Source organism: Gadus macrocephalus, chromosome 14 (genome assembly GCF_031168955.1).
Source record: "Gadus macrocephalus chromosome 14, ASM3116895v1".
Taxonomy (NCBI): Eukaryota; Metazoa; Chordata; class Actinopteri; order Gadiformes; family Gadidae; genus Gadus; species Gadus macrocephalus.
This window is the reverse complement of record NC_082395.1, coordinates 14,300,459-14,324,120: the sequence shown is the minus strand read 5'-3', so window position 1 is coordinate 14,324,120 and position 23,662 is coordinate 14,300,459. Positions and strand designations below refer to the sequence as shown.

The window sequence follows — 23,662 nt, the reverse complement described above, 5'->3', positions numbered from 1 at the left end:
CATTGTCAATTTCAACACATGGCAATGTGTTGAAATAAGCTCTAATGCTCAAAAACGAATTTAAACTGCATTTTCGCTTGACCCGTAACTCGGATTCACTCCGAATTGCTTGGGGACAATCAGTGGCGGATTTAGCCAATTGGGGGCCCAAGGCGAAGTTATGTATGGGGCCCACCTCATCCGATATTTAAAATAAATAAATGTACAGACTGAATGGTGGATAGGCAGGTAAAGCTAATCTACGCAGAAGTAAAGGTTGGAGAAGAGAAAAGAAACCTTCTCCTTTAAACCCTGCATACACTTCTTTACTCCAAAATGAAGATGGAAAGCAGAGAACACACAAAGTGTAGCACTACACAAACTAATAGTCACGATGAAACCCAAAAGAGAAGGTTTCAGATAACACCTGTCTTTGCCAAAATGCCAGGAAAACCAGGACTGTTTTTTTAAGATCAAATCAATATCAATTTAGCTAGCAGGACATTTAGTTGGGGTAAACCCCCACAAACAGTCATATACTTAGCAAAACATCGCAAACAGCCATATACAAATTATTTACTTTGTACGGGTGAGTGAGGTTGCAATTGGCTTTTTTTTTTGAGGTTGGTTGAGGGCCCCTCTACTAAGGGGGCCCAAGCGGCTGCCTACCTATGCCTCTATATTAAGACCGCCATTGGGGACAATTATCTCATTGTCCCCGACTTATGTGCCCCCGCGAATGGGGGGAAATGGTGGTCGCTGCACAGTGTGTCAGGGCTTGGAATACCTGGTGTGATGGCTAGAAAATAATTGTCAATTTCCCGTTGATTAATTCAGCAAAAAAATAAACTGGAACTGGAATCAAAAGATGTTTTTGTTAGTTTCTTCAGTAAAGTGGCCTACACAATATAATGTAGGCACGATCTATGACGGTGGTGAGATTTGGCAGGTGTTGTTTCTGCCTTTACAGGGAATATGTGGTCGTTTTAAAATATTTTTTAATCGTTTTATCCAATATTGTCATAGCATCGTAGACGTTAAACCAACAAACTATCTGTGATTCCTACCACCGATAGTAAACTTAAGTTGACCATCATTAGTGTGCCTATGCGGGTGCAGAATTAACACTATTGTTACTGTAATCTTCATTATTATAATTCTTCTGTACGTATTTTGGACCACTTCTTGTTATTGTACCTACAGAAACCATTTGAATAACAAAATGTCTAACTTCAACAAATATCACTTCTCAACATAAAAGGTGCAAAAAAACCTTTCTTGTCAGCTCTTTTTGAACACCTTCAATACTCCTAAAATGCTGTCAACACCCCACATATTGCTTAAAGAGACAGTGAACCAAAACCGTTATTTTCTTTAAAAGTGGTTGTATGTCTATGATCGTCACCATGGTAATCTATGTAATTAAAAACTATCTTTATTTGATGCTCACCTACAATAGCAATAACCAAAGTTTAAACAATTTTTTTCAGTGCAGTATGTTTCAAAACAACCAATACTGGAGTATTTTATGCTAATGTATACGTGGGCGACTGACTACAGTGTGAACTGAGATTCTAAAAAAGTAGTTAAGCTTTTGTGGAATTGAAATTCAAGTTTAACACGACTTCAATTTTAAGTCATGTTAAACTTGTCCGTGTCCATGCAAGAACAAAAAAAACGACCGTCAGCTATTATATCCTTTGTTATCAGAAGTCCTTCAGACTCCTGGGAGAGAGATCAATCAGGGATGTTTTACAACAGCGGTGCTCTGGTCAGATAACTCCGGGATGTTCTACCATAGTGGTGCTCTGGATGGACCAATCAGGGCTGTTCGACCACAATGGTGCTCTGGATGGACCAATCAGGGCTGTTCTACCATAGTGGTGCTCTGGTCAGCACGCCTCTCCAGCAGTGGGAATCTGCCACCTGCAACATATAACATATAATATAATATACAACATGGCCTCATTGTATTGGTCTACCGTCTACTCTACTGTATTGGCATGCTGATGGTTCTGAAAGTATCATAATTTGAAAATAAAAAATGTGTCAAATATGTGTTTTAAATACATTCAATCATAGACAATTTATATTTTTCTAAACGCATACGATATGCAGTTTAAATCAAACATATACTTATAGTACACAGAATATATAAAAAAATAAAAAATATATACAGTAATGTAAGAAGGTATAACCTGCATTCTCTTGTGAAGGAACATCAATTTCTGTCCCAAAGACTCAATTTCCTGATGATGTTAGAATGAAGAAATAGGGAAGTTCATCACAGAGGTTCATCTTGGCTGTTTGTCAAAGTAGAGGCCCATTAATCAAGAATGAATGAATAAATGTATATTCAATACCTGATTGAGTTTCTCGTTGTGTCTGAGTTTGATATCAGGTAGAAGGTCTTCTATTCTCTGGATCTTCAGGGGAACAAGGGTCAGTTAATAATACTTTATATAAAAAAAGGATATAACAAGAATAATAAGAAGGAATATTAATAATTATAATAACTAGACACAGAACACAGGCAAACCCAAAAATCTGTAGAGGGTTCTGAAAAATCTTGGTTGCTAAACTAAGAAAAAATGCCCTTCCGCGAGAGACGTTCAAGAAATTCAGCCTTCGTGCAGAATTAAAGCCACTACGAGCCAGTCCCACAATGAACTTTCCACAAACATGCTGTTTTTTAGAGGCGGGTCAAGGTGGAGGGTGGGGGTTCGGCCCTGAGCAGCTTGCGGCCACGGCACCATGCACTCTGTTTACTGTGGATGTATTGCAATGGTGAGGCGCACACAGCTTTTGGCCGTGTACTGTAAATATTCTAGAACACTCCAGGTGCTCCGGCGGGAGTCCCGGAGGTCTATATCTAAATAATATCATATTATACATAGATATCTATATCATATAAAAATATTATCACGGCCAAAAGCTGTGTGCAACTCCTGACGATATTATAAACGACTGCGTCGGGTTCTCCGACGGCTCTGGTTCTTCCACTTCGACATCAATTCGAAGTAGACTGAACCGCGACATGAAGGAGAAAGGGATGAAGGAGAAAGCCCCGCTGCCCGCTGCCCGTTGCCCGCTGCCTCAGCACCACTGCCTCGGCAGCAGGCAGCGGGGTGGTGCCTCGGCAGCAGGCAGCGGGGTGGTGCCTCGGAAGCAGGCAGCGGGCAGCGGCGGCGGTGGTGCAGCGGCGGTGGTGGTGGTGGTGTCCCGCGGCGGTGGTGGTGGTGGTGTCCCGCGGCGGCGGTGCCTTGCGACAGTGTGTGTATTCAGACACACACACACACAGACATGTGGTGCTCGCACGTTCGTAGCTCATTGGGCAAAGCAGAGAAAGGGGAGGTAACATGTCCCCGTATGACGACATAATGTGGATCGAATCCGAATCCTAATAATACAATAGTGCTGCCTGCAGCCCACAACAAATAAGAATTATGTAAGAGAACAGCATTAAGACACAGAATAACGATAATCTGGCTTGCTTTGCAACCAAACTAATAAAACACAGAATAACAATAGTGTGGCTTGCACCAGAGGATTATTATTATTAGTAATGTCAAAAGCATACAAACAAAGTTTAATTAAACCTACCTAAATTCAAAATATTGAAGAAGCTATCAAAGTCATTCCCTCCTTTCACATATTAACAAATATTATATAATCTTGGTAATCATACCTTTCTGTCAATAGACTGCAGTCTGTTCTTCAAGCTCTTGTTGATCACATTATTGCAAATGGTTCTGGGTTTGGGACACACTAATAACACACGACGTCGTCCATAAGTAACACCAGACACATTTTCTAAGGAGAACGTGTGTGGTTGTATGAGCCAACTCGTCATGTGTTATTTTGAATATGACGAGTCAATAACAATGGTGTGGCTGGCTTTGCAACCACCTGATAATATTAACTAGATACAAAGTAGCAATAGTGTGGCTTGCTCTTCAGATTAGTTTGTTTGTTCTGAGCTACTGTAGAAACATGGCGATACAACATGGTGTGCTTCCTGGAAGAGGACCCATTCCCTTTGTAAATAATTTTTTTATTGTATTGGATTAATGTTTATCAAACACTTTTTACCAAGTCCGTCCCACTAGATGTCACTTATTTCTACATTTTACACCTTTAATAAAAGTTCACATTTCAGTAAAGTGTGCAAATGCTGTTATTATAAAATACAATAATGCACCACAAAGCAGACTCTACGTTTGTAGTTTTTAGGAAGTACTACTGATGTTGAAATACAGTTTTACCATGTTGGAAGATCTTGACCACTTCCAGCACATATGGCCTAAAATAAGGAAAAAAAACAACTATAAGTTAATGTTTACGTAAATCGACAACATCACAAATCTTAAGAGTTAATGTTGTATTTAAGGATGTTAAGAGATTCTTACGTGTGTTTGCTGTTAGGAAGGATGGAACAATTTAAAGGCATCAGACATCCATTTTGGTTTCTGATCTTAAAAGACAATGACTAAAAATAAATATCTAAAAACAAAACCTATTGATTTGTTGTTGGTATTGCTTGTTTGGTCGTTATTATACCTTTAATATGGCATTGTCAGGGTTCAACCCGAAGGCAGTGGAAACAATCTAAACAATAGAAAACCATTAAAAAAAAAATGCAAACGTTATATCAAACAAACCAAACAGGCACGTGCCCACACACGCACACGCAGATACACACACACACACACACACACACACACACACACACACACACACACACACACACACACACACACACACACACACACAACCTTTTTAACCACAGCAGCATCCACTCCTTCTGGAATTGGTACTTCATGTAGATTCCATAGTCTATCATCTAAAACAACATAAATATACGAGTTAAGCACAAAATAGCCCTCCCATAACAAGTAGGCTCATATAAAACCGATACATATTATTAATCCCACCTCAAAGTCAGTGGCAGCGGTTGCTTCCCGTTGACTTGGTGGTAAGGCATGTTATAATAATGTTGAATGTTATCTGCATTCATTCACGTTTATCTAACCACTTTTTTAACACGTGCAGGGATACGAAAATAATCCATTGCACTGGTTTCTGTTTACAAAGACAGGCGAGTTGCTATGGGAGCATTTGCATAAATAAATACATGCCAACTCGCCACACGCAGGTTTCCTATGCAGAAACACCGCAAGATGTAATCCTTACATTATGGTTACTTACGCCAATGTCAACACTGCAAACTATACCCACCGTTTTTTTCCAGCCTCTTCAGTGCAATCCAGATATTTGAAGGGCGCTTATTTACATAGGAGATGCGAGACATCATAAGCGCGTCGTCAAACGGGCTAGAATACTGTGGATTTAATAGAGAAGGTTGCTCGCTCTCCGTTTGAGGATTGAAATTAACGATTTCCGGCCCCTTTCCCCGAAAAGTAAAAGCCTTGTTAATGACAATATCTGGAAATTGTAAAACATTAATTAAAAATTGCAAAGGCCAAATATATCAATATATGTGTAGGTCTGATAATACAATAAACCATTTCTTACTTCGTTTAGGCTGTAGCTCAAATCATCATAAAAAGAGTAGGCTATAAAATACAGAATAGGCCTACATTATGCCGTTTTAGGACTATTTAATAATGAAAAGATCCCCCTTTTTTTAATATAAAACGAGATGTCAAAATCCGAAACATAGGCCCATAATGTTAGAGGAAGTAGACCAGGACTACTTTTTCTTGAATCAGGCCAACTAATTAGGCTAGGTGTTGTATATCATATATGGAGAATGTTATTTTCTTCATAACATTTTTAAGTGGATTTATTTTATGGGCACCTTTTATTATTATTATAACACTTATTATAACACTATAACAATAATTATTATAACACGCACTATTATTGCGCTATGATATCCCCTATAAAAAACGACAGTGACAAACACCGGTGGCACGGGGAGATTAACGGTGTTTTTCCTTCCACATTTGCTAGTGGTGATGTAGCCTGAACAACACATGGCACATCCCTGGGGGCGGCTAAAGTTCATTTCGAACTTTTTTGAGAGACTATTATGCTGGAAAAGGAAGACCCAGGGTAAGCCTGTATAACGAACTGACTTCACTTCAAAAGTTAAGTACCGAAAGTGTGACTGAATATGTTGCCTACGTGCAGAGACCACTATCACAGCATTGAGAAACGCCAGTGAAACATTGAGCGACAGACTGTTAGTGGCAATAAAGGGCCTGCCAGAGTCTTATGGACCGTTCGCTGTTCATATTACACAGAGACAACACGTTCCAACCACTAAAACGTTGTGTGGAGTTAGCCAACGGTGAAAAGACAACAGAGTTGCGGAGCGCAGAGGAGATGCAGAGGTCTGCTTGATCGACAGCAGAGGGCAACATCACAACGCAACGCTGAAAAGGGCGAATTATCAAAAGCATCAAAAGATTTATTCTGAAATTCAAGTGTTAAAAAATAACTTGTAGGCCTACACATCCCCGAGAAGAGCAATAAGAAGCCTCTGCAGACCATGTATGGCTCTTCTGCTGAGGTGGAAGTCCTGCTCCAGCTCCAGCTCTACATTAAACCACAAACGCAGGATGGGCACCTTTACCTTTAACTTGCAGTACTACAGAACTTTTTGCAGTTTATTCTACATACCTCAAACTGATCCACCAGCATTCCCAGGGGTTGAATATGGTGTTGAACAAGTCTTATTTTTTCCCACCTTTCTCCGACATCAAAAATATGTTTAAAACCAATGCTAGAAAAGTCACAGCTGAAGCCGGCAATGTAAAACTCAAAAAGACCTGCAACAAACCTGTTTACGTAAACTCCGTTGACGGCTACTAATGACATAACTGGGTCTTGTCCCATATTGTAGGGGAAGAATTTACGAGGGGGAGGGTTAAGGGGTAGGGGTGAGGGATTGGGCAAAGGGGTAGGTTGAGATCCACCCTTACTCAGGGTTTCTATCTCACAATCACTTCATGTATCATTTTTTCTTCCTATAGCGAGAAATCTGTAATTTAGTAAGAGGATACATTTGGAAGCAAATCTCTGCCATAATGTTTTGGCATCTGTCTATTCTGTCATCTGAATTTATTCGTTGAATTCCACTGTTTGAAATAGGGATGCACTGATTCCACTTTTACTCAGACAAAGTACAAGTACAACTTAAAGTTGGGTACTCTTTGATACCAAGTACCGATGATCAAAGAGTTTGAGTACTTAATACCATTCCAGAAAAAAAACAAAAAAACGATTTGGGCTGAGAGCTGTTGGAAAGAAGGCGTCTGTGTTATCGCCATGGTTATGGCCCACGGCAACTAACCATGCGATGTTGTATGAAATGCGCCAGACACAGTATGGATATACCATAGGTGTAATCGCTGCTCAGACTAAGATTCACAATCACACCCCGTAGCGTTACACAATAAGTTCCCCTTTTTCAGCAAGAATCTGTTTAGGTTTAAAAGCTTTTACAATGGCCAGTAGCATCTTTGCTGGATTAGCAAGGTGGTGCGCTCTGTACCCTGATGAACATGGTCTTGATGACGCTGTCAGAAGACCACTTCCCTCAGACCCTCTGGGAGTAGCAGCTGGTAGGTTACTATCACAATCAGGTAATTGAATTCAGCCAACTGGGCCACCATCCACTTCTCCAAGGACGGCATCAATCGCACTAAAAAAGTCCTCAGCTCTGACTTCCTTCCTTTCCCCCCCAATTCCTTCTCAACCATGCATGCATTGTGCCTTAAATCCTCCCCGGGGAATGTGACCCGAACGGGCTGACAGACTGTGGAGGTAAAAAGCACTCGCAGACCTTGCTTGCGCTCGCGGCCACAATGAGTTTCCTTTCTCTCCGGTATCAGATCATGTATCTTTCTGTTAAAAATAGAAATTAAAGGCAAAGTTAAAAAGGCATTTTATTAAAATAGAAAATAAAGGTTAAGTTAAAAAAGCATTTTAGAAAGTGCTATATAGTTAAGATTTAGCAGAAAGCTGAAGCGAACATAAAAGTCTTCAGTCTTGTTTTGAAGGTGGTCAGAGTTGAGGCAATACTTAAATCCTCAGGGTGTTTATTCCAGGCAGCTATTTGTTGCATGGTGACTAAATCCTGCTTTCCCAAGTTTCGTGTTTACTCTGGGGATAATTAACAGATTGGTCTCAGAAGATCTTAGTGGCCTAGAAGGCTTATGTAGTGGAAGCATATCAGTTAAATATTTTGGCCCTAAACCATGTAAGGATTTATAGGTTAGCAACATGATTTTAAGATCAATTATCTGACCTACAGAAAGCCAATGTAATGATTTAAGAATTGGTGTAATGTGTTCAAATTTTTTGGTCTTTGTTAGAACTCTAGCAGCAGCATTCTGAACAAGCTGAATTTTCCTTAGTTTTTTTGGGAGACCTGCAAGGAGACCATTGCAGTAATCAAGCTTACTGGTGATAAAGGCATGTACACGTTTTTGTAAGTCTTCGTGGGCATGAGCCCTCTAATTCTTGCTACATTTTTAATATGCCGATTTAACAGATTTGATATGACTGTTGAAATGTAAATCTGAATCCATGATAACCCCTAGATTTCTGGCTTCGATTGAGGTTTCCAGGGACAGAGTGAAGGTGTTGGGTTACTTTAAGCCTTTCCGTTTTAGCACCAAATACAATTATCTCGGTTTTGTCCTCATTTAGTTGAAGGAAATAGTGATGTTATTACACAACAGCTGATAGGACATTTGGATTGGGCACGAGGTAGATACGTGATTGGAAACACATCCTGAAATCACACGCCAATGAAATCTCGCTTAGGTCATATTAAAAAAATTGGCCATCAGGCTCATCGTCACAATGAGGATCTGAAATATCTGAAATATCTAAAAGCAAAGAAAATGATAAATCATAATTATATATCTATACACTTGCTCATTGGAGTTACTGTATTTCATGCCCCACCTGGTCTTGGCAAACTAGGAACCACTGATCTATTTTATAACAGTTAATACGCATTGGATATATCATTCCTATGTCTCATGTTATTAAACCAATCTGGAGATTATATTCATTTAACTTCAGTTGTGATGCATTTCTATGTGCTTTAGGTTATAGGCTGCTTTCTAGATTTGTATTACAAGAATTTGAATTTAGAAAGGATCATAAAAACTTTACATTATGATGATAAAAGCGTACTCTCAGAATTCAGCGAGAAAATATAGTTAAAGTCTTAAATTAAAGTATATAACTCCGCTTTAGAAACTCATTAGAAATGTTTGCTCTTGTTACGTATTTTAAGAATCTAAGCTACCCACACATAGACCCAATGAAGCAGGACCAAACATAAGCCGTAAATACTATACATAGCCACAAGGGGAGCAAGACCTTATTGGAGGCTGCTCCAGCCACAGATAGCAGCGCTTTTATATATATGAAGAAGCCGAAGCCATTACGGCACCCCGGCCACGCCCACTAGGCCACGCCCACTTGACGGTCTCTACCTGAGGACCGGAGGTGAATAGTAGCCAGAGATTTTCAGCGACACCCGCGAAGGGTCACGGGCCTCTGCCCGTGGCCCATAGAAGGCCAGAGATCAATAGGTAGACACGCAGAGAGCCCCCGGGCCTAAGCCCGGGGGCTTGAAGTAGATCACGGTATTTTCCTCTCACACGTGTTCTACACGATTCCTAGAATTCCCTCCGTATAGCTTCACTTACCATGCCGAAACATGCCGACGACTTTATAATAAATGAAGTGAGTTCAAAGCAACCCGGGATTGGACAACTTTCTTCAAGAATACTCAACACTCTATACATTTACATTAAGGGCATTCAGCAGACGCTTTTATCCAAAGCTACTTACAACCATCAATACACACAGCGAAGGCGGAGTCGGCCATGCAGGGCGACAGCCAGCTCGTATGGGGCATTTAGGGTTAGGTGCTCAGCTTTCATGAGATTTGTTAGTAATAAAAGACATTATCCAAGAGAAATGTTTAATATCAAGGTAAAAAAAAACAAGCCTTTGGAAGAAGAAACTGAAACCTGAAACTGAAATTCAGTCGTTTATTATTGTTACCCAAGGAAATCAGCATTCATCTTTGACGCTGAGAGAGAGATTGTCCGCACTCTGAAAGAAAGCAAAGACAAATAATTGGGGAGTGGGTCTGATGTCATTCAACAGTGCATTGTGTAGGTTACCTAGGACGTTTACAGAAGCTGAAGTTTTTACAAGAAGAAATTTATGAGGAATTATACCAGAATACGGTTTGTTTGTTATTCGTGTTAAAGACATTGATTGCGATGATCTATGGCTGCGTTTGTGACTGTCGGCACACATTGAATAATCATTTATACTACCATGAATAATTTGAGTTATTCACATCCCTAGTATGTTACACTTTTCTTGGAACTGCGGAAGAAGATATGACAATATGATAAAAGGGGGTAACAATTTGGGTTCTTACAAGTAACTTGTTTGAACTTGTATTTTCTTAACTGATGGGTACATATTCTATTATTAGTTGGCATGTATGATTTATTGGTATAAAAAGGCTCTCAGTTAATGGAACATTCAAACCACCCCCACTAGTGAGCACATTGGTTAACCCCGACTGAATAAAATCAGTTGGGAGAAAGACGATAACTTAGCCGCTATACTTTGTGTAGTGTACGTAAATTAAACCAAGTACTGTTAAAATTTGTATGTTGTATTAAGGACTATAAGTCCGCCTGGAGTATGCATCTCTTCTCTCTGTTGGATGCAAGTAATGTTTCCTTTATAGACAGATCATGGATGAATAGTGATAACTGCGCCCAGTATGGTTCAGAAGTGTTTATTTCACCAGTGTCTTTATAAATAAAGGGTTAGAATGTAGCAATGTGGGTAATTTGAAATAGGTCAATGTTTTAAGTTATCTAGACAAACTAGCCAGATGAATGTATTACATTGATCGGGGAATGCCAGTACTAGTTTGCCAGTACTTTCCAATCATCGCATACACAATTCCTTTACAGATAAATTTAGGCTTCTGACTGAAAATTCTTTATATCTGTTCTTTCCTCAAACTTTTTACATAGCTATTACAAAATATTTAAAGGTTGCAGGGTTGTGTTGGCATTGAAAAAAAGAAAATATATGTACACTCTCGTTCTAGGCTCGTTCCAGTCTCGTTCTGGGTTAAACACCTGTTGGTTAAACTTCCAGGAGCCTAGCCTAGGGACATTTATATTGTTAACTGCAATGTTTAACACATTTAGATATAAGTGAACAACTACAAATTTTACTTCAAGTTTAATAACTTGGCACAAAAGTCAATAAAAACATTGGTTCAAACAAGTTGAACAAGTTTATTTTAAAAAGGAAGTGAAAATATGTTATTTCTTTAAATAAAAGATTCCAAAGACTTGGCTATCAGATCGTTTTTGTATATATTTTAGAAGTGTAACGATTCACAGATACAAATCGGTATCCGGTTGGATTAACACAGATGCGACTACATCTATACGTGGGCCCCTGAATCTATTTTAAATGACCAAGAATCGGTCGATGCATTGATTTAAATTTTCCGAATCCGTTGAGTGAAGCTTTAGCCTGATATCAAGACACCATTGTCAAAAAAAGAAAGGAATTTAAGGAAGTGGGTGGATTAGGGCTGGGTATTGCCAGGTACCTCAAAATTCAATTCAATTTGATTCTTTAGGTCTTTATTCGATTCGATTTCGATATTGATCCAATTGCTTCGGTATTGATTCAATAATACGTGCAGATGACAAAAATACCTAAATATTATTTAGAATTAGCCATTTCAAAATGAATTAACCATTTCATTGTGCTTTAACTAGCAAAAAGGGAATACACCATTGTATGGTATTGTTCCCGAGCTAAACTTTCAGCATAAAAGTAATAATCATAACATGGATAAATGTAAAAGGGCATGTACATTTAGGCATACTCGCTTCTAGATTACAATGACTGAGTATGCTTCTTTTTATTTTCTATGGAAATAATCGATAAAAAAAAAAAAATCTGTTCGATATTTTTACCCAGCCCTAGTGCGGATCCATGTTTGTGTTTGCGGGTGCGTCTCTGCTTATCGCGAGTCCTTTTATAAGAAGAAGGGGAATATTGACAAAAGCCTGGCTATAAGTAAATATTGTAGGACAGCTAACAAGTCTATAAATAAAAAAATAAATAGACATGTAGTTCTAAATTGATACATTTGTCTTCCATTTTTTCCCCATATCATAACGAAACAAATGTAAAAACTTAAGATTCCATGGTCCCTATACCATATATCTGTTTGAAAGTAGTCAATGGCTCTTTTATAGAAGGCTTATTTAAAGGCCCCATGGCATGAAAATCTCACTTTATGAGGTTTTCTAACATAAAAATGAGTTCCCCTAGCCTGCCTATGGTCCCCCAGTGACAAAAACTTGCGTTCGGTGTAAAACGAGCACTAGGTGTTCTGCTTGCCTTTGAAAAAACGGAGGCACAAGCGCGCTGATTTGGAATGTGGTCCCATATGTCGTTGTAAAGTATCTAACCCGACGCGGTTGTTTGAGATTCAAAATATCGTCTGGAGGCTCACACAGCTGTTGGCCGAGATAATATATTATACGATATAGATATCTATGTATAATATGTTATTATTTAGATATAGAGCTCCAGGATCACTGTTTGTTCTGAATATTTACAGAACACGGCTAAAGGCTGTGTGCGCCTCGCCATTGCGATACATCCACTGTAAACAGAGCGCATGGTATCGTGGCCGCAAGCTGCTCAGGGCCACAACGCAACCCTCCTCCTTGACCCGCCTCTCTCCTCTTCATTTGCATTAAAGCTACAGACACCGAAACGGCGCATTTGGGGAAAGCTCAATGTGCGAGTGGCTCGTAGTAACTGTAATTCTTTTTTTCGGGAACGTCTTCAAATACTGTGTTTGGGGCCTACTAATATTTATATTATATTATATATCTATATTCCTGTCCTTCAGCAGCTTCACTGGCTCCCGGTCAAAACCCGCATCCATTACAAGATTCTGCTCCTCACCTTCAAGGCCCTCCACAACCTCGCCCCTCCATACATCTGTGAACTCCTGCACACCAACGAACCCACCCGCACTCTGCGGTCCTCCTCTTCCATTCGACTCACTGTACCGCCCGCCCGCCTGGTCCCCATGGGGTCCAGGGCACGCAGCCGACCTGCCCCCCACCTCTGGAACACCCTCCCACCTGACATCCGCAACTCTGACACTCTCTCCACTTTGAAGTCCCGTCTAAAAACACATCTTTTTAAACGGACATATTCACTCTAGTTCATTGTCTCCCACCCATTTCACCCCACTTGTGTAAATTGTTTCAATGTATCTTGTTCTTGTGTTTTTTATGATTGTTGATTTTATTTATTTTTAAACACTGCCCTGTAAGGTGTCCTTGAGTGCTATGAAAGGCGCCCTCAAATAAAATATATTATTATTATTAAAGCATCTATAAAGTTGCATGCCATGGGACCTTTAATTGAATAGAATAGATGTTAACATCAAACATACAAAGTTACCCACTTATGGAATAACTTCACATCTGGTTTCCCAGTACCTACATATTAGTATGTACTGAAATGGTACACCACAAAAGTTCACACAGTTACTCTGAAGTAATGATGCAGTACGATACTACGTCACCAGTTTCGTTGCCATGATTGGTTTAAGGCCTATCCAATTACATCCAGAGGCATTTTAGAAATGCCATGGAAATCCAAAATCAATGGCGGCAGATTTTCGATAGAAAAAAATGACGTTGGAAGAGGCTCCAGCCTAGAACGTTGCAGGCTTTAATCTCAATGATTACCCTAGAATACTCTAGTTTGAAACTGGATCATTCAAGGCGTGTAGGAGTTACCTCTGACTTTATTAGGCCAAAGCTCACTGCATCCCGGACATCTCTGCACCGCTTTCTTCTTGAAGTATTTCTCGGCACATGAGTTGTGGATCTTTACAGTACACAGAGGGTTTGCACATATCTGGCACTGCAGGACAAACAGAAGAACACTCTTCTAAAATGACAAAATAAACCGTTTTGTAAATTAATAGATACTTTAATAGATACTATATACACTATCCAGAGAGACTTTATAAAATGTCATAGAAGCAGGTAGAAGTTAAGGCTTCTTATACCATGGTCTGGGGGAATACTCGATTGTGATTGGCTGCAGGGTGTGCATTAACCCCTGATATACGGACACCTGCCAAGTAGTTCCAGTCAAATTGTCTCTTCAGCCTTCCAAACGAGAGCTGGTATTTTGTGAAAAATGCATTAAACTGTAATCCAAAAACGCGGTTATATGCTATAGACCCTATAGTATCTGTGGTATAAAGGCTGGGACGAATTTCAAATTATAAATATGTACAATGCATAACGTTATCTCTCTGGCTCATAGCTGAGCGGACTAGAATACCTCCCATTGCCAAGTCGTAGCTACGGTCCGTCCTATTTACTGGAGGAGTGAACAACGTTTCCGTTGCATAAGAACCTTACGGGAGGGTAGGGCTGGGTATTACCTCACAATTCAATTCAATTCAGATTCTTTAGGTCTTGATTCGATTTGATATTGATCCAATTGCTTCGATATCGATTTAATAATACGGGCAGATGACAAAAATAACTAAAGATTATTTAGAATCAACCATTTCAAAATTAATTAACCATTTAATTGTGCTTTAATTAGCAAAAAGGGAATACAACATTGTATAGTATTAGAATACAACACTGTATAGTATTGTTCCTGAGCTAAACTTGCAGCATAAATTGAATAATCATAACATGGACAAATGTAAAAGTGTATGTCAATTTAGCCATACTCGCCATACTAGATTACAATGACTGAGTATGCTTCTTTTTTCTCTTTTTTTTATGGAAATAATCGCTAATCTGAATCGAAATTGAATCGAGAACAAATAAATTGCAGTGCATATTTTTACCCAGCCCTACAGGAGGGTAATGGTTGTTCCAGGTATTAGTCAAACCCTCAGGCGTTACCAGGGAAACAAAGTTATGGCTTGTGAAAAACATTATATTTGGATTGTAAAACGCATGAAAATATAAATGAATAGTTTTGATTTATTTTCTTTGGCAAGTGACCATGGTATAAGCGGGATAATGCCCTTCGAGGTGTCCATTATTAGGAATTAATGGACTTTGCATCGTCCAATAATTCCTGATAATGGACACCTTGTCGGGCATTATCCCTTACTTGTCGCCTGCAAAATATCTAGTAGTAGACTGGAGACAATGGACACTGGACAAATTATAAGAATCTCAAAGACACAACATAGAAAAATTAATTATTAGCTTCTAATTGTGGCAACTTGTAGTAACACCCTGCCCTACTGAACCTTATGTCATATAATGTGATTAAAACTCATCATCAAGCTATCCCCTTCCCAGTCCCCGTTGTGGAGCTCAGACGGTAGGTGTTCACCTTGAAGGCCAGACAGTGGCACACGAAGCACACCTTCACCTGCTCTTCGTCATACATGGTCCGGATGTATGGCTCCATGTCCATGACGCACCGCGTCGACAGGCTGTAGTCTCCTTGTTTCTACAGCAACCAAGCATTCAAACGAACATGGTCGCATGAGCACAGCAGAAGGGTAGGTAGGATCTAAAGTAGCATTACCAAACTTCGAACTAATATCAAAGTTATCATTAAGCATCATTATTAATATTCTAGTGACCTAGGCGTTGAAAGTAGAAGAAACTGAGGGGTAATCCCATTTCTGGTGAAGAGTCCTCATCGTAAATAAATATTTTATTAACAACATATTGGGGATATACATCATCCCGAAAAAGTCTCCAACCGCACTCCTGGGACATAAAACGAACCTGCTCCTTAATATCTACATCTAGCACACACACACACACCTCTACAAGCCAGTTATCGGACACCAGGCGTTTCAGCAAGCACTCTGCAGCGCTCTTTGTCAGCTTCCGGGTCTGTAGACTGTCTGCCATGTTCAGGATGTCTGTGGAGGAAGCTGTGCTGTCGTCCGAAGACATTATCAGGTCCATCTGGATCATAAAGACGTCAATAAGCACATTTAAGGTTATTTGATGTATACATCGCACATCACGATAGGAGTATATCAAGATCGAGATAAAAATATTTGGATTTTAAACATATTTAAAGGCGACATATTATACCACCAGGTGTGAGTGTGATTAGCCATTACAAGCCGTTTTGAAAATGTGCGGCTTCTGACATCACAGGTGGGGATGTCAACCCAGATGTGAGCTGGATAGATCAGTCTACCAGCCTACCCAGTGGACTTTAGCAAACATTGATCATCTATCCGTCATACATCTAGGTGGACACGCCTACCTGTGATGTCAGAAGCTGCACATTTTCAAAACGGCTTGTATGGCTAATCACACTCACAGCTGGTGGTATAATATGTCCCCTTTAATTCTGGAATGCATCCCTGACTCTACATGGCCCCTGGCCTCTAACTGGCTAGTTTCACATCTCTCAGCGTGATATCCCTCACACTCACTATGTAAAGCCCTTTGTGTCCCTTAAATAGCACCATAGCCCGGAGTACTTTTTATTATCCTCCTTATGATTATTATTAACCATCATGAAGAAAGAGCATACGAGGGACAGAACCTACCGTTCGCCTGAATAGTTCCAACTCATTGTCCGCGTAGTCGGATGACATCCTGGTGAGTTCGTTGTTTGCTGTATTGACCTAAACAGAAGGGAACCAACACGACACATTATCCTGTGGTGTTCCTCTATTAATAGTTTAAAATAAGATTCAACAGGGCTTTTATTCAGCCTTTGATCAGTCAACCTGAAGGGATTAATGTGACTGTGAGGAAGACAGTAATTAACACTACTTTAGTGGCCAGTGATGGTCGCACAACCGGCCGGGAGGGCCAGACAAGGCAAGCTAAAGCACACAGGAAGCATCCGTCTGGGAACTCGTTCTAGCTTTACTTCAAAGCCATATTGGTAGTAGAGCAGTTCACCCATCTTTTCTACTGGTGATGTTAGAGTGTAACTTACTTAACTAAATTACATCTATATCCCTTTATTATAGTTGTCGTGAATATCTTGGCCATCATGGTCACCCACTGTGATGTAGAGCGTAGTACTGGTGTACAAACCCACCAGAGCGTAGTTCAAGCACTGTGATGTACATAGAAACACAATGAACCAAGAGCGACAATGTAGGACGTCCAAGAAGGACGTCAAACATTTACGCGTCATTTTCTTCAATAAACTAAGCTTTCGCCGTTGTCCAGAAATACCTTGCGGGTACTGCGTTTGTTTCTTATTATCCGCCTGTCGCACGGAAGTGACAATACTGTCGATCGATCAACAGACGCCGTGTGTAGCTCGAACTTGTTGGCACCCTTTCAGACGTCTCAGTACCCCAACGGAGGAGTACTGCGAGATGATTGTTATCGGTCATCAGTGACTTCAATGTAACCCTAACAATCTTCTGTTTTTGTTGCACATTGTTTGAGTTGTATTCAGCTTCCAAGTTGCTAGAATCCATACCCTACCACAATCAACACTTCTAGTAGTAGACCATTTGTAAATTGAACGCATGCCATCCACAGACAAATACCAACTATTTGTTCTCTCTTTACCACGGAAATGCATAGCGACATGTAAACCCGATGCAGAAGCATCAGCATAAAGTTTCACGACTATATCCAATTTTTGTACACATTCCAAATTTTGGCTGTGATAATGTATGATTTAACTGCTCCATCCATGGTTGAACACGTTTTATAAATGCGTTACTAGTGGCGGTGTGCACTTATTCTCCATAAACATGCGTAGCCGTTTCAAGAGACCACTGCATTTGGTAACCCAAATCACCATTCGATTTTTCTGAGAAATCACGGAGGTGACTGGCCAGGCTCTGGTGGTTCTCAAGAACTGACTTCAAACTGCTCACTCTCATCGTCCAGCGGCGGGGGGAAAGCAGGCGAAAACTGTTCCCACCGGCAGGCTTACAGGAAAGAGTCAAACCGTTCCAGTCTTTTTGGTAACTCTGATGTATTGCTCAGCTCTTTGACTGTCTTCATCGCATCTTGGGATATGTTAACCTTTCAAACGGCTTCTTGAATGGCAAGTTTCACGTTGTGGGCATTACAATGCACGTACATTACTCTTGTATGGCCTTGACGCGCGCTTGTAAGCCCGACCTGCTCCCTGACATATTTGCAGACCCATCGTAGCACTGTCCTCTACAGTCTGACCAGGACAAACCAAGTCCAAGCAGGGCATCATTGAGTACGTCAGGAATGTTGCTAGCGATGCTTTAAAACGATTGTTGGGGGAGAGATAGGGAGGTGGCGGGATGCTATGGCAGCACAGCGTAGCGTTTTATCACGCAGCACAGCATTCTATCGCAGCACAGCGTAGCGTTTTATCACGCAGCACAGCATTCTATCGCGCAGCGCTCTATCTCGCTTGCATTATTTAAAAGGAGAGACAACAAATACGTCCCAGTTCACTTCGTTTCAATCTCGAGTTTTTTTTCACCCCCAACATTGTCTTTGGGGGTGCAAGAAACCTTGTGCCCTCCAGAGATGGCGCCAGTGAATAGTACTATGTAGGGACTAACCAGAGTATGGTATTAGCAGTACGTGTAGGGACTTACCAGAGTGTTATACTAGTAGGACAATTTAGATACTAACCAGAGCGTAGCATGTCATGCCGTCGTCCTCTGAAGCACGCGTCCTGATCTGCATATTCAAGGACTCCAGCTTAGAGTTGACCACCTGGATGAACTCTTCGAGTTTGTCGGCAACATAGTGCTCTGCAGGAACACATTTTGTTACACAGAGCTCACTTTTAAGTACTTGTTGTGTGGTGTGCATCACAGAAAAAAGAAGCCCAGGATGGTGTTAATGTGAGGTAACCCTTTATACCCAAGCCTTTATTAGGGCTGTGCCCTTGGTAAAGCACTTTAGGCCACAAAAAAAGCATTCTGCCAAACTGCGATTTGATCTCTAGGCTGAGGTCAGGAACCGCAGCGTTCACCCAGGCTACTGCAACACACTTTCCTGTCGCTTACTTCCTATTAACCGTGTACAACAATGAACAGTCCCTGGAGCAAGAAGAATAACATGCCAAGAAAAACAACAATAGAGTCAAGGAGAATAAATATGGAGGTCTTATATGAATAATTTGACAAAGCAATATGCAAACATTTCAAATCTAATTTGAATTGTCATTTTAACCTTGGTTTCGTTGAGGTTCTTCTTGTAATGTTCCCATTCTTCCTGCTCTAAGGACTGCTGGTAGACACAGATCATTGTAACTAAGAGAACAGAAATCATGCAGGGGTAGTCCAGGATAACATCGTCATTCAGCCTAGGTGGGTTCATACTAGTAACGCATAGAAGATGGACTGCTCGTTATGACAACTGCACCTAAGCCTACCGTCCTACCTTTGTGGACCTCACAGCAGTGGTGATGGAGCGTCTTGGCCTCCTGTTCGTTTACGATACCCCTGATCATCATGGTCTGGATAAACCTTTGATGACCTTCCCCCAGAACTGTTTGGACAGGGGCATGGATAAGCTTAATTGTTGTATAAACGGGACATCATGTGGCCAAATAGAAGTGACAGTATGTATAACTAGTATGCCACGTGTCACGGACAGTAACTGTCACACACAATATTGTCAGTTATATGAGCTAGATGCCATTATGTGCTTACAAAGGGGAGGACTTACCCTCACAGTGGTATTGGCATTGGAATTATGAGATTAAACCATTCGAACAATATTTACCCAACATGTATTCAAAAGGGTAAAGGTTATTCTAAAACATTGACAAGTTTGCAACCGGAATCTCAGACGTCAAGTTGATTTCCCTAGGATTCTAATGTTCACACACATAACGTCCAATCGAATTCATTATGTCCCAGTGAAACCCATAGAACGGTTTTATCCAATGTGCTATTCTAGCCATTGGAAGGTTTCTCTGATGATAGATACTCTTCTGATTGATCGATTCTCCGATCCGTGCTTAATCAGGAAAATCATAATTTTCCTTTATAGGGATATGCTTACAATCGATACTTTCATTTCACTACACTCCAAACCAGCTACAACCAAACAGCTATCGACTTTGTTGTTTTCAAAGGAAGAAGACGATAGCAATGTTTGTTTCCGTCTTTACAATCTTCGAGTGTAGTGAAATCAAAGTATCGATTCTAAGCAAATCCCGATGAAGATACAACCATCTCCAATTGATTTAGATGGGCTGTATCTAGAGATAAAAATGTCTGGATGGCTAGATTATCAAATGGGACAAGAATATAAAGTTAACCCTGTCACTAGCATTAAAGGACATCCGTATAAACACTTTTACGATAAAATGACAATAAAAATTATACTTTTGTTTACCCATTTCTTGGCAAGGATAGTAAGATTACCAGTGCTGTGTTTTAGAGAAAAACTTGCGGTTAATAAAGCTGTAGGTAAGACAGCTGTAGCTTATTTTAGCGAATCAAACAAGAGCGCAACGTAGAGAGGCGACGTCAGGCCCTTTCCGATAGAGCCCAGGGGACCTATGAGATCGGCCGTACTTGCGTTCTTGTGAAACGTCATCAGTCAATTCAAGTACTGTCGTAAAACCCGGAAGTGTTCTTGATGCGTTCTTAAATTGGCCGTTTCATACATAGATATATATATTAAAGGCACCCAGTGCAACTTTCGAGGCTTAAAAATAAACATTCAATTTCTAGTTTTTTTTACACATAGTAAGTTTCAATAACTCCATACCATTACATACCGACATTTAAGCAGCAAAGATGAGACGTTGTTGTGTGGTGAGAACTGATACAAAATCGATAACAACAACAATGCCGCCATTTTCTTTATTTTTTGTAACCTACAATAAATAAAGCAGGCTTCCAGTCAATGGAAAAATGGCTTCTCCCCACCGGCGATTGTTGTTGTTTACGATTTTCTATCAGTTCTCACCACACAACGACGTCTCATCTTTGCTCCTTGAATGTCGATATGTAATGGTATGGAGTTATTGAAACTTACTACGTGTAAAAAAGACTAGAAATTGAATGTTTATTTTTCATTGAATGTTTACATAAAGGTGCACTGGGTGCCTTTAATATATATATATCTATGGTTTCATATAATATGTCCATGGTTTCATCGAGGATGCATCGGAGGTAGAGCTTAGATCGGGCCGAAAAAATCAAACCCGACCCTATCCGAGCCCGTGCTCATTCGAGCCTGGCCCGGCCCGGCCCGGCCCGGCCCGGTACATTAACTGTAATGATGAGCCCGCGACCGATTTAAACCCGACCATTTCTTAATACGTGGGCGGTTATAGCTGACGCTGTCAACAACAATTTTGAGTTGCTTGAAGTGAATCACAGAAATTGGTTAACAATTATCCAGATGAACAATGCAACAAGGACAACACGTGTAGCCTAAATGTGTGTTTATTCGTAATTGGATCGTAGCGTACATCCAAATGAAGAGGCATGACACGTTGCCTTTTGCAATTTCGTAGTCTGACTTCTGCAACTTTGTATACATTAAGAATATTATCTACCTATATAGAATATTTCGTCTGATTAATAGACAATTTTGCCCGTACCAATTAAGCTAATAGTGAATAAAAATATAAATAAAAAAAATTAAAAAAAGCTTGATCACGCCCGGTCCGATCCGACCCGAGGATAGTGGCGGGAAATATTGGACCGACCCGGCCCGCGGGTCGGGTCGGTTCGGTTCGGGCTCGGGTGCGGGCAGAAAATCTAAACTCGGAGGTGACCTGTGTGAACTTGGGACCGTTAAATATCCCAGGATGCATTTCGCATTTCGCATTCCTGTTTTAAAACATCAGTATGCAAGCTATAAAATAGGCTATATAGGAACATTTTAAAAGTATAACAAATATGGAGGCCTATTTATTCAACATATTTACATACTATTATTTTAAAATGAAAGAGGGGTTTTGTTTTATATAATTTGTTTATATTGTATAAGTCGCTGGCAGAGGAAACCCATCGCAACGGCAACGGAAATCCCGGTCGGATCCATCTGATCGTTTGTGTGCGTGTGCGTGTGTGTGTTTGTGTTTCTATTATATTATCGCTCGTTCGAAATTCTTATATCAATAGCCTGTACTCTAATAACATAATAATAGGCTATATAGGAAAATTGAGAAACGGCAATCTCATACAATCTTTTTCAAGCCACTGATTGTAGGGTACAGCTGGCTTGCCGTGTGAATCAGATCAGGAATTAAATTTCTCATTCATTTTATCCATTGACTTTTCGGTAAATCGTTATAAATTGAATTTTTAATCTGTAACCAAGCCAATTATCCGCCAGGTTAATCGTGACCATAAAATATTTGATCGGGGCAAATTATTGCCCCGATCAAATATCGCATGCCATCCACAGACAAATACCAACTATTTGTTCTCTCTTTACCACGGCAAAAAAAATATTTTGAAAACCGAAGAAAAGGCAAAGGTAAAAGAGTGACTTGTTACCACTCAGAACAAGTCACTTCCTGCAGGATGCACACTTATTCTTTGTGATATCTTTTGTGATCCTGGTCGCACCGTCCTCTTGTCAGCGAATTGTCAGGTTGAGCTTCCAGAGCTTTCCTGTGAGAAACATGAGGAGGCAGATACCAGGATGTTTGCTCACATTGCTCAGTACAAATTCTGCACCACAAATGGGCTGTATTGGTTGCGACAGACACAGATTTGATCATGATGTGCATGTACTACATCACACACATGGATGGGCTGCAGGAAATGTGGGTGAAGACGATGGCTATCTTCCTACCTGTTCATGCCATCACAGAAGCTCTGGTGGGGAAGTATGATGTTGCAGCTTCAGATCTTACATCCCTTCTCCTCAGCACCTACATACTTACCGGATGTGACACAGTGTGCTATCTGTACAGAAGAGAAAAAAGTCTGGCCTACACAACTGCTATTAAAATCCTGACAGCCCTTCTGCCGCTGTGCAGGTATGGTGACCCTGAGGAAAGCCTGGCTGGTGGTAATCTAGATGCACTGCGAGCCCATCTCTTTGTGAGCCTCAAAGGAGACATGGGTTGCCTTCCACCAACTGAAGATATCTTCCTATTACACCTTCACCAACCCCTGCATCAGTTGGCTCAGTGTAAGCGGGCACACATGGTTCAGCCAACATACCCAGCTGCCACTGATTATGGGAGACAACTTGTCAATGGCAAATTGGTGGCAACCATGATGCTGAAAGAGGCAAAACCTTCTGAACTCAAACACAGCAAATACTGCCGCTGCAAGAAAAGCATGTGTGCCCGAGGATGCTCCTGTGCAAGAGCCAATGTGAAGTGTGGCATTGCATGTCTCTGCACGGGGACCCCAACAGATGTTCAAGGATTGAGCTTGCGCTTGAAGACAGGGACATGCAAGAAGGCCAGGTGCGTGTGTGAGAGAGAGATAGATGGGGGGGTTCAGTTTTTTCTGCGCTGCTGTATAACCCAGCCTGCAAGTCTTGTTTGCTGTCTCCTTAGGTGGTGAGGGTTAAGGTCTGTCCCCAGAGCCGTATCTGCAGTGTGCCACCCTCCTGATTATCCCACCTCACAGGGACCTGCACCTAGTTAATTAAGTTATGCTAAATTATTTTGTTCCGTTAAAGTT

At 40.7% G+C, this 23,662-nt stretch overlaps 2 protein-coding genes across 2 annotated transcripts; both read right to left on the bottom strand.

Moving 5' to 3' along the window:
• Window positions 1-1,571: 1,571 nt before the first annotated feature.
• Window positions 1,572-5,611, bottom strand: si:zfos-1056e6.1 (uncharacterized protein LOC107988029 homolog). The gene is made up of 9 exons (XM_060072145.1): window positions 5,218-5,611; window positions 4,755-4,822; window positions 4,540-4,587; window positions 4,389-4,453; window positions 4,245-4,282; window positions 3,668-3,747; window positions 2,343-2,405; window positions 2,178-2,228; window positions 1,572-1,905 (listed from the first exon to the last, which is right to left on the bottom strand). The coding sequence occupies exons 1-9, from the start codon at window positions 5,291-5,293 to the stop codon at window positions 1,852-1,854; spliced, it is 543 nt and encodes a 180-aa protein (XP_059928128.1). The 5' UTR covers window positions 5,294-5,611; the 3' UTR covers window positions 1,572-1,851.
• Window positions 5,612-9,781: 4,170 nt separating this feature from the next.
• Window positions 9,782-20,584, bottom strand: nsmce1 (NSE1 homolog, SMC5-SMC6 complex component). Its single transcript, XM_060071361.1, has 8 exons — window positions 20,394-20,584; window positions 19,431-19,538; window positions 18,675-18,796; window positions 16,628-16,705; window positions 15,882-16,028; window positions 15,439-15,558; window positions 13,860-13,986; window positions 9,782-10,089 (listed from the first exon to the last, which is right to left on the bottom strand). The coding sequence occupies exons 1-8, from the start codon at window positions 20,395-20,397 to the stop codon at window positions 10,055-10,057; spliced, it is 741 nt and encodes a 246-aa protein (XP_059927344.1). The 5' UTR covers window positions 20,398-20,584; the 3' UTR covers window positions 9,782-10,054.
• Between the last annotated feature and the right edge of the window lie 3,078 nt (window positions 20,585-23,662).

Coding starts and splice junctions, on each gene's coding strand:
- si:zfos-1056e6.1 (XM_060072145.1), bottom strand. CDS start 5,293: ATGATGTCTCGCATCTCCTATGTAAATAAGCGCCCTTCAAATATCTGG. Junction 4,454..4,539: donor CTGACAATGCCATATTAAAG/GTATAATAACGA, acceptor TTGTCTTTTAAG/ATCAGAAACCAAAATGGATG. Junction 4,283..4,388: donor CTTCCTAACAGCAAACACAC/GTAAGAATCTCT, acceptor TCCTTATTTTAG/GCCATATGTGCTGGAAGTGG.
- nsmce1 (XM_060071361.1), bottom strand. Junction 18,797..19,430: donor CTGCTGTGAGGTCCACAAAG/GTAGGACGGTAG, acceptor GTGTTCCTGCAG/AGCACTATGTTGCCGACAAA. Junction 16,029..16,627: donor TGGAACTATTCAGGCGAACG/GTAGGTTCTGTC, acceptor TTTATGATCCAG/ATGGACCTGATAATGTCTTC.